The sequence below is a fragment of the Prunus dulcis genome, chromosome 1, assembly GCF_902201215.1.
Source record: "Prunus dulcis chromosome 1, ALMONDv2, whole genome shotgun sequence".
NCBI lineage: Eukaryota > Viridiplantae > Streptophyta > Magnoliopsida > Rosales > Rosaceae > Prunus > Prunus dulcis.
Window position 1 is genome coordinate 30,074,139 of NC_047650.1, and position 15,836 is coordinate 30,089,974.

Consider the following 15,836-nt stretch of genomic DNA (forward strand, 5'->3'; position numbering starts at 1 on the left):
TGTTTCCGCCTTCTGGATTTTTAATACAAACGATAGTGTAAGGAGTTGGGGGGCATTGGCACTTTCATAATCAAATGACATAACCCATGTTTGCAAGTGGTTTTAATAAGTTATCAGTCGGATTCTAGTTTTTATATTTATTTGTCCTTTGGGGCAACCCAAGCAGGCAGGCAGCAGAAAGCCAAGGGCACTCCGTGTTGTTTGGGGATAGAAGGGGACTCGTGAGATGCTACTTTTGCTCTCTACTTTCTGTCCCATGAAATATTACAAACCACAGGCTGCTCATGTAATTGAAAACTACAGGTGCAGACAGCAACAACATACGGTAGGAGGAGGTGGAGGGGGAAGAGGACTATCACAGAACGACGTGGACTATCACAGAACGACGTGGCATGTCTCTGTCTCTCTTAACTCTTGGGCGTCTACTGTGTACAGCTGCACCGCACTTTGCATGGACTACATCTCACTACTCCTCCTCCTTCTGATTCATACCAAAACGAAACCAATCTCCCAACCCAACCAAATATATGTCCTCACTATTTTCTTGCTTGGATTTTTCCTTTTTGTTCAAAACCAAAAAGAGAGTATATTTTGTCGACCAAATAATATCCTCACTCTCTTTTTAGTATTGGTTTTTAACAAAAAAGCCAAAAAAGGAAAAAACCAAACAAGAAAATATCTTTTCTCTGTGTGTGTGTGTGTCTCTCTCTCTCTCTCTCTCTCACGGTCCTTCCTAGTCCTCCTGGATGCGGGCAGAGAGGGACACGACTGCCTTACTTATTTTATCTTAAGCGCTGGAACTAAGTCTCTCTAAGCCCCCTTGCAATTATTTAAACCAGTAAGTGAAAAGAAGGATTTAGAGTCGCTTGCGAAATGATTGGATGACACTAAAGAATTTTCCGTCAAACCAAATCAGCTGCTCCATTATTTGCTTTCTTAGTAAAAGACTGTCATAAGTTCACTGATCAAAACCCCAAAAATGAAAGCTTGTCAATCATCGACTAAGTCCAAAACTCATCAATCAAATAATTATATTTGGCGCGTCTTCTTCCCAATTGGTTCTAATTCTAATCTTAAGCCAACGTCGACTAAAATTAGGCCAGTCGTACATAGGCTCCTAGTGCCAATCCCAATCCCATCAAATTGTCATTCATTTTGGCGTTTGTAAAGTATGAGCAGACTACAGCTGTAGCCTATGGGTTTTGAAAAGTACCCACTCTTACTTACCCTTATTATTAGTTGGCTCTCCTCTCCCGTTTCCCGCTGGTGTGTCTCATCTGATTCATTTCATAGATAGATAAGCTTCTACTTCTACCAAAAATCCCCACCGTCTTTTTCTTTCTTTTTCTCCAAGTGCACGTGCAGGCAGTAGGGTCAGCTATGCACGTGCGGGGCTTTGGTTTGCTGCTTAGCAAATACAATGCAATCACACAGTCCTCCTCTCCTAATTAACAAGTTTAGCTAGCAAGCTGCAAGGGATTTGTAGTGCAAGTTAATAACCCTACACTCTGAGGTCATGTGTTTGAATTCTTTTTCCTTACGATGGCTGGCTTGTATCAGAAAAAATAATAATTATAATTAATTAAGAAGCTAGCTAGGGTTCCCTAGAGAACCAAACCCTATTTACAATATATATATATATATATATAGGATGACGAATGATTGGGTCCAAAGCCACCGGCCGATAATCCACTACTAATTATAACCACTTGTTTAAATATAATTTAGTGGCCCTCCCTCCCCTCGTTTGGTAGTCCCACAGAGTTTTGGGTAGCATGGGGAAATCCATCCAGGATCCAGCCATATAATACTATTAAGATAGCAAACATACTAGTTTATGACAAAGAAACATGCATTTGACCCTTATCGCATAAACAGCTGATGGAATTGAAGCTTAATTAAGGTTTTTGGTCTTTTGATTTTGAAAGATGTGTCTCAGTTTTCTGGCCGACACAAAACAAAAGAAAAAGCCATCTGTTTATTTTAACTTCCACAATTAATCGCAGCCACTTGATCTGTAAAGCAAGCAATGTAGATAGCTAGCTGTCCACTCAAGATTTTTGTTTTTTTTCTCGTGTTTGAAATGAGTACTATTCTAATGGATATTCGTTTACTCAAAGACTTGGTTAATTTAGAAATGAAAGTTAGAAATGATTACTTTTGCTTGTCAATGTTCTGATAAGTATCAAACTACGTAGCAAGTTGTTTTCCAGCAGCTTGAGCAGAGTCAAATTAAACCCTACTCTATAAACCTTCTAATAGACTCACTAGCTATTATTTGGGCTTAGGTCTTGTTGCGTTGATGCTGAGCTCAGTTTGTTGGTTCTCATTTCTAGGCTGTGTATTTGTGCTCCCTTTCCTTGTGGGTTTCTAATCAACACCAGTTCCAAACAAAACAAAAAAGTAGCTTCACTCTAGCTACCTAGCTATATGGGTTTATCTAATTATGCTCCTTCGTTTCACACGACGACAAAAGAAAAGAAGAGAAGATGAAAACAAGTGAATGGGGTAGCTAAAGGCTAAAGACTAAAGACTAATAACGCCACTTGCAAAATAATCCCCACAACAAAAAAAGCAATAGAAAAAAAAAAGAAGATAAAGAAGATAGCTTTACTCATTTCAGACGATTCCTCAAGCTTTACATCTATTTTTGTTACATTGCATGCATTTGTTTATAAATTTTAATAACATATACCACATTCCACGAGAATGTCCCGTCCTGGCATGCACCTACTCTCCTTTTCTATCACTCTCACAGACCCACGGCCAGCTGGCAAACTATTGGGCTATAAATAGGAGATGCCATTCTTACGCACAACTCAAGTTAACTTACTAAATAGATATCTGTATTAATCAAGGTTTTCTGAATTAGGTTTGAGAGCAAGCAAGCAATTAAATCTCTTTAATTAGAAGCCATGGCCATCTCAGTCTCAATCTCCTCCAGGATTGTGATTCTTGTTTCAGTACTCGTCGTTTGCCTTGTTGTTTTCAATCCTGTTGACGCTGATGAGACGGTAAGGAAGATTCTTTCATTTTGATACAATTATATATTTATATATGTAGCTAAAGTTGATTTATATACTTGCAATAGCAGGCAAACAAAATTGCAGCACAGAGTTCTCTACTTGATAAATTAGGTACATATTAATTACATTATATTTGTCTGTTTTATATTATACTTGTTTGATTGACGGCAATTTTAATATGAATAATATTATGTAATATATAGACTGTGGTGGAGCGTGCGCTGCTCGATGTCGTTTGTCTTCAAGGCCTCGGCTGTGCAAGAGGGCATGCGGGACTTGCTGCCAGCGCTGCAGCTGTGTTCCTCCGGGTACTGCCGGGAATCAGGAGGTCTGCCCCTGCTACGCCGCCCTCACCACCCACGGCGGCAAACGCAAGTGTCCTTGAATTCCAACTTCAAACTTCAACCAACCTTCATCTGCCGGTGGTGTTCAGTTCAGAACTCAGATAAATAAATAAAGTTATGTTTTTAATTAAATAAAACAAAGGATGTCACTTGGTTTGTATGATTAAGGCTACACGAAAATGTACTTATTGTAATTTTGTTTATTGCGTGTTTGGTTGGGAGTGTCTTTTTTTCTTCCTCTTTTGTTTTGGTTTCAATGAAAATATTTTGTTTTCGTGTTCAATTCTAATCCATGGGCCAGTAAAAGAGAGAGAAAAGATGATATCATAATATTTTGACTCTTGTTGATTTTACCTGTCTCTGTCGTTTCTTCTCCTCTTCTTGCCTGAATAAATGGGTCATAGACTCATGGGACATTGACCAAAAAAAAAAAAACTCATGGGACACATTGATGACGTCGAAGTTCAAAGTGATTGAGACCCCACCGCCACTTACAGAAAAGCATGGGCTTTTGTTTTGCAATTATCATAGATATTGTTGAGAGGGAGAAGGCCAACATAAACATAGCCCATTTTGTTAAACAGGATGAGGCCTTTCCTAAAACTTTTAAGCGATACTGCCAATGCCAAACCCAAATCCAATTCGAATGGATCACAAATAACGCGACCGAAACGTCTGAACCGGAGGTAGATGATGCAACGCGCATAACTTTCAGGTTCAGTCACTCGTGATACAAATATACAATTAATGCTTGCATCCCAGCCAGATTACCGCTTCAGTTTATCTAGTCTGTCGGTCATGACTCATATGCATGCATGGACATTGGACAAGTGTGTTGATAAATTATTTGAGGCCAAAACAAATAGGGTTTAAGTACATTACAAAAGGGCCTTGATTTGCAAATTCGTAATTTGAGTTTTTAAATTTTTATAACATTTTGGTACGTAGTGTGTAATAAACCTCCATTCCTTGTTATAGTTTAGACCATCGCTTATTTTCAAAAGAAATAACATCAACAAACCAGCATGGCATACAAGCAAAGTGATTTGGTTCCAGGCTTCAGCCAACTAGGTCCTTGCTAGCTAAATGCTATTTAAATTTTGAGACTAACTATAAAAAAAATGTTTGAGACTATTACCAAAAGTAAGTAAATTTCCAAAATAATGTAGTTGTTCTCAGAGTCATATCCTCGTTGGAGCACTTTTGTCATTCTGGTCCGGTGTGTGTCACTCATACTCATGAGGTTTCATAATTAATGACCTCCTCATGAACTTGGCTATAAATATACCACACCTATTTTTCTCTTTAAACACCACCAACTCTCTCTCGTAGCCCCAACCCAACCCAACCCAAAGATTACTTACACTCTCCTCCTCCATGGCCAAGAAGATGATGTTGAAGGTTGTAATTCTCGTTTCTCTTCTCATTCTCCGACTCGCTGATTCTCAAGAAACGGTAAACCACTTTAATCCAATTAATTTATTTATGTATCAATTTGAAACTGCTTTTGATGACTAACAGCGTAACGTGTTTTCAGGTGACCGCACCTCCTGTTGAAAGCCCTCATCGTCCTCCAAAAATAGGTATGAGATTCAGACTAACAAAACTCAACTTATTTTTATATAAAAAAGAATTACGATACTAATATTGTATGGTGTTACATACAGAGTGTGATGGAGAATGTAATCGAAGGTGCGAATTATCGTCAAGGCCGAATTTATGCAAGAGGGCATGCGGGACGTGCTGCGAGAGATGCAATTGCGTTCCACCAGGCACTTCTGGTCACTATGAAACCTGCCCTTGTTACGCCAATATGACCACCCACAGGGGCCTACACAAATGCCCTTAATTAAATCTTAAGACACCCACAGGGGCCAGCAAGCAACACACATTTCTTGTTCTTGATATATGTTTATGTTTTGGATCATGGTGATTTATAAAATAATATAAGCTTGATTCTAGTTGGATCAACAAGAAGTAGATTTTATTTTATTTTAGTAAATTTATTTATCTGAGTTATGAAAAGTCCAGTAACAGTATTGGGCTTTCTTAATGCAAGGCCCACGGGCCCATTCCTAGGATAACAAGTTGGGCTGTGTGTTTTCAAGAAGAGATTGTAAGGCCCAATAGTCCAGTTTAGTACTGTATATTGTATTGGAACTGCAAAATCCAACATATTTACCAGTGCAAGTTAATGCGCACACGACATACATGCAAGGCATGATTGAAAACTCTGTCAGTCTGTCAACCATGAAATGACACCGTTTCACTCTGTTTTGGTAATTTCACTGGAAATAACAACGAGTCAGTCACGCAACAAACGTGAGTCTCTTCGAACTTCCAGAGAATCAAATTATTATAGGAAGGAATTAGGATCCCTCCCAATTAATCGCCGAGTTCCTACTCCCTGCTCCCTCCCTCCGTTCCCTTCCGCGTGACTCGAAAAGTAGCTTTTGTCTACAAGAGAACTTGTTGCACTTGCACATCGCAGATTTTAGTGCCACCCAGTCAGAGACTCAGAGAGAGACAGAAATTTCGTCCCAAAAAAAAAACTCCCCCAACGTCCACCACGCTCCCTTAGAGGCGTGTATACAACACCCTCCCAACACGCACGCATAGCAGCAGCTGCTTGTCTGTCTCTGCCTGTAAACATCGTTTTTCCTCCATAGCCCATTTAGGCATGGATGTATAATGCGTGTACCGGTGAAAGTAACGTAGACAATACGTACTTGTACAGTACTACAGTACATATTGTTGGGCGAGAAATAAATGAGAATTTGTGGGTGTGGGGGAGGGTAGGAATGGGGCGGTACAGAATAAAATCATGATTTACTGCAGGTTTTGAGAAAGAAAGAGAGCACAATCTTAATCCTTTCGTACGGACGGACAAGTTGTCATGTTGCCACGAGGTATTGTAATAACCGTTGGATGTTGAAGAAATCAGATTTCGGTTACTTTTGGATTCGGATTGGATTTGGAGCCCAGAGGTGAAGGAAGAAGGCCCACAAAAGTCTAGTCCAGCGACGGAAAGAGAAAGCCATCGGAGGGCCAGGCGTGGCGGAGGTTTAAGGAGGACATGACAGATCATCGTGACTCGTGAGTGAGTGAGAGCAGCTGGGGTGGGGTTTGTCTGATGTGGATGCCACGCTGGATAAACTTTGTCTCCTTCTGATGCAGCTTCGGATGGCGAGTGATCTAACGGCTGTGAGGAGGACCGCACACTCATATAGAGTGTGTATAAACCGTCGATGGTGCAGTGACGTGAGAAGGGGGGAAAAAAAAGAGTGCGACCGTGTCCGAGTCTGTGATGCATTGAATTGAAAGTCGATGTTTCGGAGAGCAACCAAAAAGCTTCGGTTTTTCCGTCTTTTGGGAGGAAGAAGAAGCATTTCTGCTTTCTAGTTTCTCCGTTTTGCTTTCTGCTTTCTGGTTTGCAGAGAGAGAGTTCTCGTATCTCTGATTAAGCTTTTATTCACTTTTCCAAATTCAAGCGTCAATTTTTATATGATTTTTCTTGAAATTTTAGTTTTTGAAAGATTATGAATGAATGGATGAGTTTGGTTCATAATTAAGCGGGAGAGTGGAGGTCTGGAAGTTCTCTGGAAGTAGAAGAGAGAGAGAGAGAGAGAGAGAAGGGGAAAGATATAATTGTTTTGGTGGATAGAAATTATTATGTGGGTTTGGGTGAAGAAGAATTGGTTTATTATACGTAGAAACGAGCATTAATTGTTTTCCTTTAAATTTCAATAAATGCGATCTACACTTGACATTATTTCACTGATGCATCACACACACTGGCGAGCCTTTTACGTTTGTGACTTGTGACTGAGACTTTCGTCTACATTTCCCATTTCCCATTTTTCATTTGCATTTCTTTTCAATTTTCTCTCTCTCTCTCTCTCTCTCTCTCTCTCACAGACTGACAGACACAGACTGAGGGAGGTCGAAGAACCTGATTCTCTGGACACGAGGGACCGAATTACTTTTTATTGCTTTCATTATTTCATCTTTATTTTGCCTTTGATCGCTTTTGCTTTTGTCTTCTTCTTCTTCTTCGTCTTCTCTCTCTGTGAGTTTCTGAATGTCCTCTGTTTTTGCTTATTCGGTCGATCTGCTACCATAGCCCGAGTAGGTAGAGAGCTCGCTCTAAACTGTCACACTCGTCTCAAGAAAAACGGAGAGATATTTGGCACGCAAGCGACTAAATTGATTTTCTCTTTCTTTGGAAAAAAAAAACCCAAACCCAACTTTTTCGGTTTTCTTTCCGGCGACCTTTTCGTTTCGCTAAATAACTACACCCCAAAAACCAAAACCAAAAAAAAAAAAAAAAGGAGAAGAAAACTCTCTCTGTCTTTCTCTCTCTCTCTACACGTTGTTCTCGTTCACTTTGTTCAGCACCTTTGCCTCATTCTCTTTCTTTCTCATTCTGTGTGATTGAAGAGAGCTTGCTAGTAGCTCAGATTGCAGAAAGAAGGATCTGTTTGGGTTCAGCTTTTGGAGGCGTTTCTTTCTTGAGCTCCATTCTGAGCCGCCCAACAAGCCCTTCCTCATTTACAAAATTCCAGATGTTAGCAACACCATCGATCATTTACAAATGGACAAGCCTCGAGACGTGAGACGTGGAGCCACTCGCTTCAAACAACCTTCTGGACACAAGCTCTTCTCTTGTAAATCTTAATCTCACGCTTCATCTTTTTCATTTTCCAATTTTGTAATCCAGAATATTTCACCGTTTTCCCATTTTTGGAATTTTCTCACCAGAGAAAACAAAAACGCTTTTGGTACTTGTCGTTATCTGTGTACTCTTGTTTGGTTTATGATAAGAGCCTTGCAGTTGCAGTTGCAGATAATGCGTGTCCTCCTTTATAATTATCACCACTATTTTTTTTGAGTAGTTGCTTAATGTGCTTCTGAATTTCAAGGTTTGGCTGGTGTTGGTGCTGGTGCTGGTGGGGACTTTGTGCAGTCGGCAAAATCGAAGAAAGAGCGGCTCAGAAAATTGAGTGCTCTTGGTACAGCGAGTTCGAGCTTCCAAGACTGCGAAATGGGTTGTGATGTGTCTGACAGAGAAGATGAGCTTCCCAGTAAGAGATTTAAGCTTCCTAAAAAGGTTGGTTACTCTTTACCCAATCTTCGACCACACCGGGTCATGTTAATTTATGTATCTTCCCTGTTTCGTTTTTCAACATTTTTTTGCTTTTGTTTTTGATATTTGTTTCTAGTTTTTTGATGACTGCAATGGCGTTGATCATGCCTCTGTTCCGCGGAAGTTGCGATCAGGTTTGTGGGTTTTGAATTATGAACGGACATCTTTGTTTTTAAATTCAATGCTCATGTCTAAATTTTCCATTTTTGGGTTACTTAATTTTTATTTACTTAATTGGAATTGGAATTTCCTTTGTTTGGTGGGTCTTCTGGGAAGTTTTCGAGTTTGTTTTACTTTGTTTTAATTCTGGATTAGAAGTGAAGCAAAACTGAAGCTTTCGCTTTTTCTTTCTTTTTCGGGACGCAAGGTTCCGTCAGTTTTTTTCCTGACTTTTAATTCAATTTAATATGATGCTGCCACTTTGAGGATGCATTGATGCCTTTTGATTTTATTTATTATATTGGCTCTGAGGTTTTTTTTTTGGGTGAAAGTTGGCTCTGAGGTTTTGCCTCCTACTGTTCTGTAGTTTACTTTTCCAAAAGAGATACTTTAATAGCTTTCAATGATTTTGACGCAATTGGATTTTGGGGAAATTTTTTTTAAAAAAAATCTTGTTATATTCTATTGTATGAATATCTCGGGCTTTTTGAAATTGTTGTTACACTTGCAGCAATGAAGAAGCGCAATCGTGAATCTGCATCTCCATCTATACCAAATTCAAAGAAGCTGAACCATGCAATGAGTGGCATCGAATCCCGAAAAAGGGACGGTGTAAATAAACCCAAACCATACTTGGTAGTCATCTCTATCTTCTATTTCAACATCTTCTTTAGGTTTGCCTTTTCTGTTCAGAACTTTGATACATATACTTGAAATTACTTATGAAGAAACAAGGAGGCTCAGATAGATCCCTGAGAGAAACTGTTTCTGGGGATATCACAAAAGATGAGGAAGAAGTTGTGGAGACATTGTATGCTTTGGCCGGACTGTTCCCTAACAATGATGCAAATGATAACAGTAAATTAGACACTGAATCTTTAGATGCAAATCCTTCAGCTTTGCCAGAGTCCAAAGAGACTCCGACCCCTGCATTTGAAGGTGATCCATTATTCTCTGCTCGCAAATCTTCTTTTTCAAAAGTCTGCCATTGTGGTAGGCAGGCTGTTAATTTATGTGCTGGTACTGGATTCTGCAGTTGGAAATGATAAGTCGGGTTCAATTTGCCCCTTGAAAGCTACCGAGGCCTCCAGTCCATCTAGTGTAGAAAGATTAGCTAAAGAAACTGATCAAGTTGATTCTTTGAACAAATCCAGTACTCAAAGTGAACCTGAATTACCAAACAGTAGGAAATTCTGTATAACCTCAGATGATTCAGTCCCTCATGATCTAAACATTTCGTCAGTCTCAGCGATAGTTGAGGAGTGCAATGAAAAGCCTACTGCCAATGTTGTCAACTTTTCTGTTCCATCTGATCTAAGCCTTGATAGTCGGTGGGTAATTCTTCAACTTAATTCCAGCTTCTGTATTATTATTTTCTATTTCAGTGTGTTGTGTGCGTGTCTGTTTCTTTTTTAACCATTATCATTTTTTTAATCTTCCAGCAAGTTAAAGCAGCCTGTGCAAAAGGAGTCCTCAATTTTTGGGAGCAAACCAGAAACTGCACTGGAGCTGGTATGCATTAACTCAGTCTTAAGTCAAATATCTATTTTGTGAGCTAGCTTTATTTTAAGATTTGGTTACTCTTCAGGGCAAAACCATGGGGAGTCAAGTTGAAGTGCATAATATGGTCCAGGAGTCCAAGAAAAATGGTATAATTCATGCTTGTTCAGAAGACTTCTTCAATATTGGTTGGAACTTCACTTTCGTTGTGAAACGCTGTGTTCTCATATAACATTGCATGTCAATTTCTTGAAGATGACATGATCTTTGGTTCTTTGATTGAAAGGTCCAGTATTGTGGCCTGGCTTGTCTTCAAATGTCTCCCATGGTGCTAGGAATGATAGTCCATCATCATCGTCGCAGTAATTATCTTATTTTCTTATAATTTTAGACTTTTCTAGATAAGCTTTTGGATATTCCTCTGTATTTTTCCCATTCCTCACTGTTTGTAGCTATTCTATAGGTCCCCTGCTGCTAAAATTCCCGCCTGGCTGGATGCCGCCTTGTCTACTTCCAGAGCCTCAGTTCAAAATGTTTCTTCTTTTGGAAAGGTGAAGAGGACTATTAATTTGCTAACGGTGTCATTCTATGATAATCAGCATTTTTAACATCTTGATATGTGCTGCCATTTTCTTCACAAATGTCTATACCATGTGAATCTTCTGATTGAGGGTATGGTGGACTATCAACTTTACAGGTTACTAATGTTCTAAATGGTAGAAGGATGTGGAAGAAGTGCGCAGCTCATGTCTACATAAGTCATTTGATTCAGGCTTTAAAAAACTCTGAGAGCGAAGATAAGTTACAGCCTAATGAAATGAGACTACATGAAGGATCCAAACAAGTGGCTCTTCTTGGAGCTAATATTTATACTAAAGTTAAAAATGGGATTGTTTCGGCTAGTAGCATAGATATTTCTAGTGCTGAAAAAAGGCCAAATGAAGCTAAGAATGGTATTCTTGAGCAGAAGAAGCTCTATCAAGACCAGCCACAGTGTGCTATGGGATCTCGGGCATACCCTTCACCAAAGCAGGTAAAGCTTAATATTGTGTTTGCTATTGGTTTATCGCTGAAAATTTTCTAACTGGTTTCTCGTTTTTTGCAGAGTTTTGATTTCCTGTCATTGTCAGCTGGAGGTGGTGGTTTGGAAACTAATGATAGCTTTAGTAGAGCTAGAAATGGAATGGAGCCATCATCACAATCCCAAGTTCCTTATATCCATTCTCTCATGCAGCATCACACGCTCATTCCTTTATCTTTGCCCCAGTCTCACTTCAGCCCTTCTTCCTGCCCTAACAATCCTTCAGCGGCCCAGCAGGTTTTTCAGCTCTCCTTCAATTGTTCTTTTTTATATTTTATATATATTTTTTCAATTATGCTGTGAAGCTTTGGTCCTTTTGATAGAAACAGGATTCAATCCAGTACATCCAACAGATCCAATACATCCAACGGTTGGTTGGGAGTGCCATTTCTGAATCGATAGAGAGCTAGGAAAGTTATTATGGGCGATTTACCAATAATATTGCAAGCTTCCTTATGTGGCTTTGGCATTCCTGACCACCTTAAACTCTAACAAAGGAGCTTTTATTATTATAATAATAATGTTGGTCGTAAACATTGAATGCTAAGTACTAAAATTATGAAATAACACTAAATTGTAGGCCCAGCTGCAGCTACCTCCATATCATGTCAACCCATTTTGTGGTCCTCAAGCAAGTCCCACAGCTTTGACAAAGCAGCAACCTCAACAGCAACATTTACAGCTTCAACAGCAGCAGCAGCAGCAGCAAAGGCTTTGGGCAGCTCAGTTGGTGGCCCAGTACAGACCAGTGGGAACTACGGCACCTGCAGTTCACTTTCCAAGCTGGCAAAATGGAAGGCAGGAGACTATGCTGATTCCATGCGGCCAAGCTGTTATGTCTCCTTCCCCCTCAACGGTTGACCTAGTTGGTCCTAAGTATGCACCACTGTCTCAACAACAGCAGCAGCAGCTAATGGCTGTTACTTCATCTTTTCCTCCTGGTAGGGTAAAACGACAAGACCACCATCTACCTTCTGTGTATGAGGAGTCTGGAGGTGGATTCCGTGCTGGAAGTGCACTGCCACTGCAGTTACTCTGCAGCGAGCGCCTTTAATAAGTTCTATTGGAAAGTAGCTGGTTCATACATTATTTCATTCTTTCCTCTGCTCAGAAATGGGACTTGCTGCTTCACTTTGTCGTCGTGACTCAATAAGAGATGAACATGGTTTAAGGTATAACTGCCATAACTTGATCAGTTGGGGCATTCGATTTGTATGAAAAATGCCCTGGAGTATTGGGCCGCAGAGGTTTTGTAGTAATCTTTTCAGACATATTTCAAGTACATTGTTCATCTTTTACAAAGAAGATAATAGAAATGTTAATTTTCAACTCTGTCTGCTTTACAAGTACTCATTCTGTATATAGGAGGAAAGCAAAAGGAAAAGAAGAAAAAAGGGTAAAGAATTAGATCCAACATTATTCAATCAAAACTCTCAAACTCTTAAGTAGGGGTTTTCCATTTTATTCAATGAAAAAGTGAGTAAACGCTGTGCCCTTTCAAGGTTCGCAGATGAAAACAGAATAAAAAATGAAGATGAGACGCTTTTCTATTTTCTCTTTTTGGTTTCTGATTGAAGCCTTTTATCTTCTTTTTCAATTTGTCTTCTCTTGTACACTGGGATGGATCTAACAAAGCACTTATCCTAATGCTAAGTTGCCTACCATTCTTCTCATCGGCAACTGAAGAAAAAAAGAAAGTGGTATATATAGTTTTCTACTTTTTTAATAAGTGGGAGTTTGAACTAAGCTTGCGTCTAGAAAATGGCTTGGACTTCTGGACCATAGTCGGCAGAGATGTACCGAATCGAAACAAAGCCGACAATCAATTATTAATTGAAAGATTTGGTGGTACGCCCAAATTCGGTACAGTTTGGTATTTGGCTACATCTGACTTAATACTGAAGATTTTGGTATTTTTGGTGCTATTTGGTCTCTTACAAGGATTTTCCATAATGGCCCACTTGCTCTGAGGTCAAGTTATCCAAAGCAAACTTTGTTTTTAATCCTCTTTCCATATTGGGCGGCAACCGAGTATAAGATCCTTGCACTGTACAATCTTCTCCAGTCCTGCTGAGTTTTTTTTAAATGACATGATATTACTCAACCGGAACAGAACAGACAACTTTGTTCATGTGCACGCCTTTCATTATATGAATGTGTATTTCAAACACAAATGGCAAAATGAGGAAAAACCGGGGGTACAAAATCTTCTAGTTCAATTAACTTTTATTACACGAGATGAATTCACACAAGGAATATGGTAGGCTACAAGAATTGACTGAAACAATCAGCAGAAACACACAACCATATTGCATCCTTGAGACTTGTCACCGCAGACGAAATCTCACTCCAGTTTTTCCAGTTCTCCCATTCTTTCTATTATCGCCTGCAAGCACAACACACAAAAAAGGTCATGAAACTAGATTTCCTCTCACCAAATGCAGACCATAAAATAAATCAATGATTACATAACATAGGACCAAACACTACAAGCACCAAAGCAAGCTAGTGACGGTGAAATGAAAAGAGTGAAGATTTGGTTTCCCAGAGTCAAATGGGGAAAGAACAAGATGAATAGACAAGGTTACCCATAGTCCATCCATATGCTACAACTTCGCCATTTATATGTGACACCATGAAAAGGCACATAGACTTTGTTTCATACAATCCAGATACATGATTAAAGATAAATCAGAAATAAGATAAAAAGTAGGACAAATTCACTTTAGGGAAAGGTCACCCAGGCAAAAATGGAAAACATAAAACCAAGGACTCTCTTGCCTGTCACATCCAAAACAACAAAGACACGCAAAAAGCAGCAACAACAGAGGAAAAGCTACAATGGAAACCATAGTTCTCACCTTCTTGCTTGTTTCTTGGAGCTCTCCAGCAAGAATGAATTCATCAAGTATCAGATAGACCTTCCATAAATGGAAATGAAAATAAGTAATCAGTAAGATAACAAACAAAAAATATATTACAACGATCATAAACAAAACACATTCTCTCCCCCCCCCCAAAAAAAAGGGAGTGGATAAGAAATTTGTTGTAAATAAAGATACACAATTATATACGCTTTTCAATTTTCTTTTTGGAGAGGCTGATCTGAAGTACTGGCATGTACCAGGCAGAATGACTTTGTTAAAGCCTAACACTAACTGACAACAAGAAATTCTAAGTATGGTATAATGTACAAGGAGAACACAGAAGAATGCTAGCATGCATTCAAAGAAATTAGATTAACATTCAAAAACCACTCTTTATCTTTTTGGTTTAGATTGGACAAAATCAACGGCTTTTAATACCATACGTCTGCTTCATTCTGCCATACATATAGACTCTCTTCTTCCACTCTTTTCACTACATGATCCCAATAAATGGCCACCACTATCGAAGGTAAGTTCAGCAAATGATTTAGTGTGGGTTGAATGCTACCCTAACCCAGTAACTAAACATGAACGCAATAATCATATAAGAGGAGTTCGGGTAGTACATTAAAGAAAAGTGAGAAATAAGCAAACGGACCTTGTGAAAGTTAAAGACCAAATCAAGCTCGCAAACGTTGCTGAAAAAATGATCCAAAATCTCCACGAATAGATGAATGCATTCTAAATATGCCAATTCATTATCTGTTATATCAACACACAGTGAGAAAAACAACCCCGCATATCTCCTGTAGATCACCTTGTGCGTACGGAACTGGAAGCAATGTTACAATAATCAGCTCACAATCAAATATTACCCATAAAAAACCAATACAACTTACAAGTTCTGTAAATTCAAGATTTTGGAGGAATAAAACCTGTAAACAAATAAATATTCAAAGCAAAAGAAAATATAACCTCAACGAAATTTGTGAACTTGGGATCTCTGTTGACCACCAAACGATGAACCTGCAGAACCATCGAATTCAAAAACCCTTGAATACTTTACGCGCAAAATAAAATAATAAAAAAATTACAAAGAAAATAGAAAGCGGAATTATGTGGATCAGACCTCATATTCGACCTTGTGCTTCTCAGAATCCTCGAGAGGAACGTAGTACTTAGCTAAACGGGTCTTTCCCTGCCGGTTCTGTAACAATATGAATCGGATCTGCCAAATGGAAGATTTAAGATCATGCTCAGATATTGAAAAAATCAAATACTAATCAACCAAAATGAAAACTGATAATTATGTGAGTACCATTGTTGAAGCAAAATTCAAAGTGAAACTAACAACAGCAGAAACCCAAAACTTCGGCACGAAAACTGAGAATTTTTTTTTTTTGGGGGGTTTTACTTTGCGATGTCGTTTCGCAGTTCCAGTGGGTCGCGGCGCGGGTAAAAAAGCCCAAGAGAAAGGCGAGAGAGGGAGAGCCAGCTAGTTTTACTAGCGTGTTATGAATGATGTAGACAAAAACGGTGTGCTTGGTGAAGGAGACTTGTCTCCGTTGACGGATTGGTCAACGGAAATATCTAACGGCTAATTTGAACTCTTCACACATGGATACGACAACAGTTGCACACGTTTAGCAATTTTGCCACATATGCAAATTTTCAGTTTTGGGCCATATCATTTCAATTTCATAATTTTAGTCA

General features: G+C 39.1%; 4 protein-coding genes across 5 annotated transcripts; 3 read left to right on the plus strand and 1 right to left on the minus strand.

Moving 5' to 3' along the window:
• The first annotated feature begins 2,798 nt into the window (after window positions 1-2,798).
• LOC117623208 (snakin-2-like) lies at window positions 2,799-3,702 on the plus strand. 2 transcript variants are annotated; one of them, XM_034354107.1, is made up of 3 exons: window positions 2,799-3,014; window positions 3,092-3,137; window positions 3,230-3,702. In XM_034354107.1, the coding sequence occupies exons 1-3, from the start codon at window positions 2,916-2,918 to the stop codon at window positions 3,409-3,411; spliced, it is 327 nt and encodes a 108-aa protein (XP_034209998.1). In that variant the 5' UTR covers window positions 2,799-2,915; the 3' UTR covers window positions 3,412-3,702. The 2 variants fall into 2 exon arrangements, with proteins under 2 accessions (XP_034209998.1, XP_034210004.1); XM_034354113.1 differs by having other exon boundaries at window positions 2,803-3,014; window positions 3,095-3,137.
• Window positions 3,703-4,572: 870 nt separating this feature from the next.
• On the plus strand, window positions 4,573-5,454 carry LOC117615327 (gibberellin-regulated protein 11-like). The gene is made up of 3 exons (XM_034344394.1): window positions 4,573-4,825; window positions 4,908-4,953; window positions 5,038-5,454. Exons 1-3 carry the CDS (start codon window positions 4,748-4,750, stop codon window positions 5,217-5,219), a joined length of 306 nt encoding a protein of 101 aa, XP_034200285.1. The 5' UTR covers window positions 4,573-4,747; the 3' UTR covers window positions 5,220-5,454.
• Window positions 5,455-6,252: 798 nt separating this feature from the next.
• LOC117635236 lies at window positions 6,253-12,588 on the plus strand. The gene is made up of 13 exons (XM_034369591.1): window positions 6,253-8,037; window positions 8,293-8,480; window positions 8,593-8,650; window positions 9,187-9,311; window positions 9,404-9,614; window positions 9,712-10,006; window positions 10,118-10,187; window positions 10,264-10,324; window positions 10,462-10,537; window positions 10,639-10,726; window positions 10,873-11,208; window positions 11,281-11,493; window positions 11,837-12,588. Exons 1-13 carry the CDS (start codon window positions 7,965-7,967, stop codon window positions 12,308-12,310), a joined length of 2,268 nt encoding a protein of 755 aa, XP_034225482.1. The 5' UTR covers window positions 6,253-7,964; the 3' UTR covers window positions 12,311-12,588.
• Window positions 12,589-13,367: 779 nt separating this feature from the next.
• LOC117635929 (AP-2 complex subunit sigma) lies at window positions 13,368-15,626 on the minus strand. The gene is made up of 6 exons (XM_034370324.1): window positions 15,442-15,626; window positions 15,253-15,351; window positions 15,099-15,149; window positions 14,782-14,955; window positions 14,118-14,177; window positions 13,368-13,642 (listed from the first exon to the last, which is right to left on the minus strand). Exons 1-6 carry the CDS (start codon window positions 15,442-15,444, stop codon window positions 13,601-13,603), a joined length of 429 nt encoding a protein of 142 aa, XP_034226215.1. The 5' UTR covers window positions 15,445-15,626; the 3' UTR covers window positions 13,368-13,600.
• Window positions 15,627-15,836: the final 210 nt, after the last annotated feature.

Coding starts and splice junctions, on each gene's coding strand:
- LOC117623208 (XM_034354107.1), top strand. CDS start 2,916: ATGGCCATCTCAGTCTCAATCTCCTCCAGGATTGTGATTCTTGTTTCA. Junction 3,015..3,091: donor CTGTTGACGCTGATGAGACG/GTAAGGAAGATT, acceptor TACTTGCAATAG/CAGGCAAACAAAATTGCAGC. Junction 3,138..3,229: donor TTCTCTACTTGATAAATTAG/GTACATATTAAT, acceptor TGTAATATATAG/ACTGTGGTGGAGCGTGCGCT.
- LOC117615327 (XM_034344394.1), top strand. CDS start 4,748: ATGGCCAAGAAGATGATGTTGAAGGTTGTAATTCTCGTTTCTCTTCTC. Junction 4,826..4,907: donor TCGCTGATTCTCAAGAAACG/GTAAACCACTTT, acceptor ACGTGTTTTCAG/GTGACCGCACCTCCTGTTGA. Junction 4,954..5,037: donor TCATCGTCCTCCAAAAATAG/GTATGAGATTCA, acceptor TGTTACATACAG/AGTGTGATGGAGAATGTAAT.
- LOC117635236 (XM_034369591.1), top strand. CDS start 7,965: ATGGACAAGCCTCGAGACGTGAGACGTGGAGCCACTCGCTTCAAACAA. Junction 8,651..9,186: donor TCCGCGGAAGTTGCGATCAG/GTTTGTGGGTTT, acceptor TTACACTTGCAG/CAATGAAGAAGCGCAATCGT. Junction 9,312..9,403: donor ATAAACCCAAACCATACTTG/GTAGTCATCTCT, acceptor TTACTTATGAAG/AAACAAGGAGGCTCAGATAG.
- LOC117635929 (XM_034370324.1), bottom strand. Junction 15,150..15,252: donor AGCACAAGGTCGAATATGAG/GTCTGATCCACA, acceptor ATGGTTCTGCAG/GTTCATCGTTTGGTGGTCAA. Junction 13,643..14,117: donor TCCAAGAAACAAGCAAGAAG/GTGAGAACTATG, acceptor TTGTGCTTGCAG/GCGATAATAGAAAGAATGGG.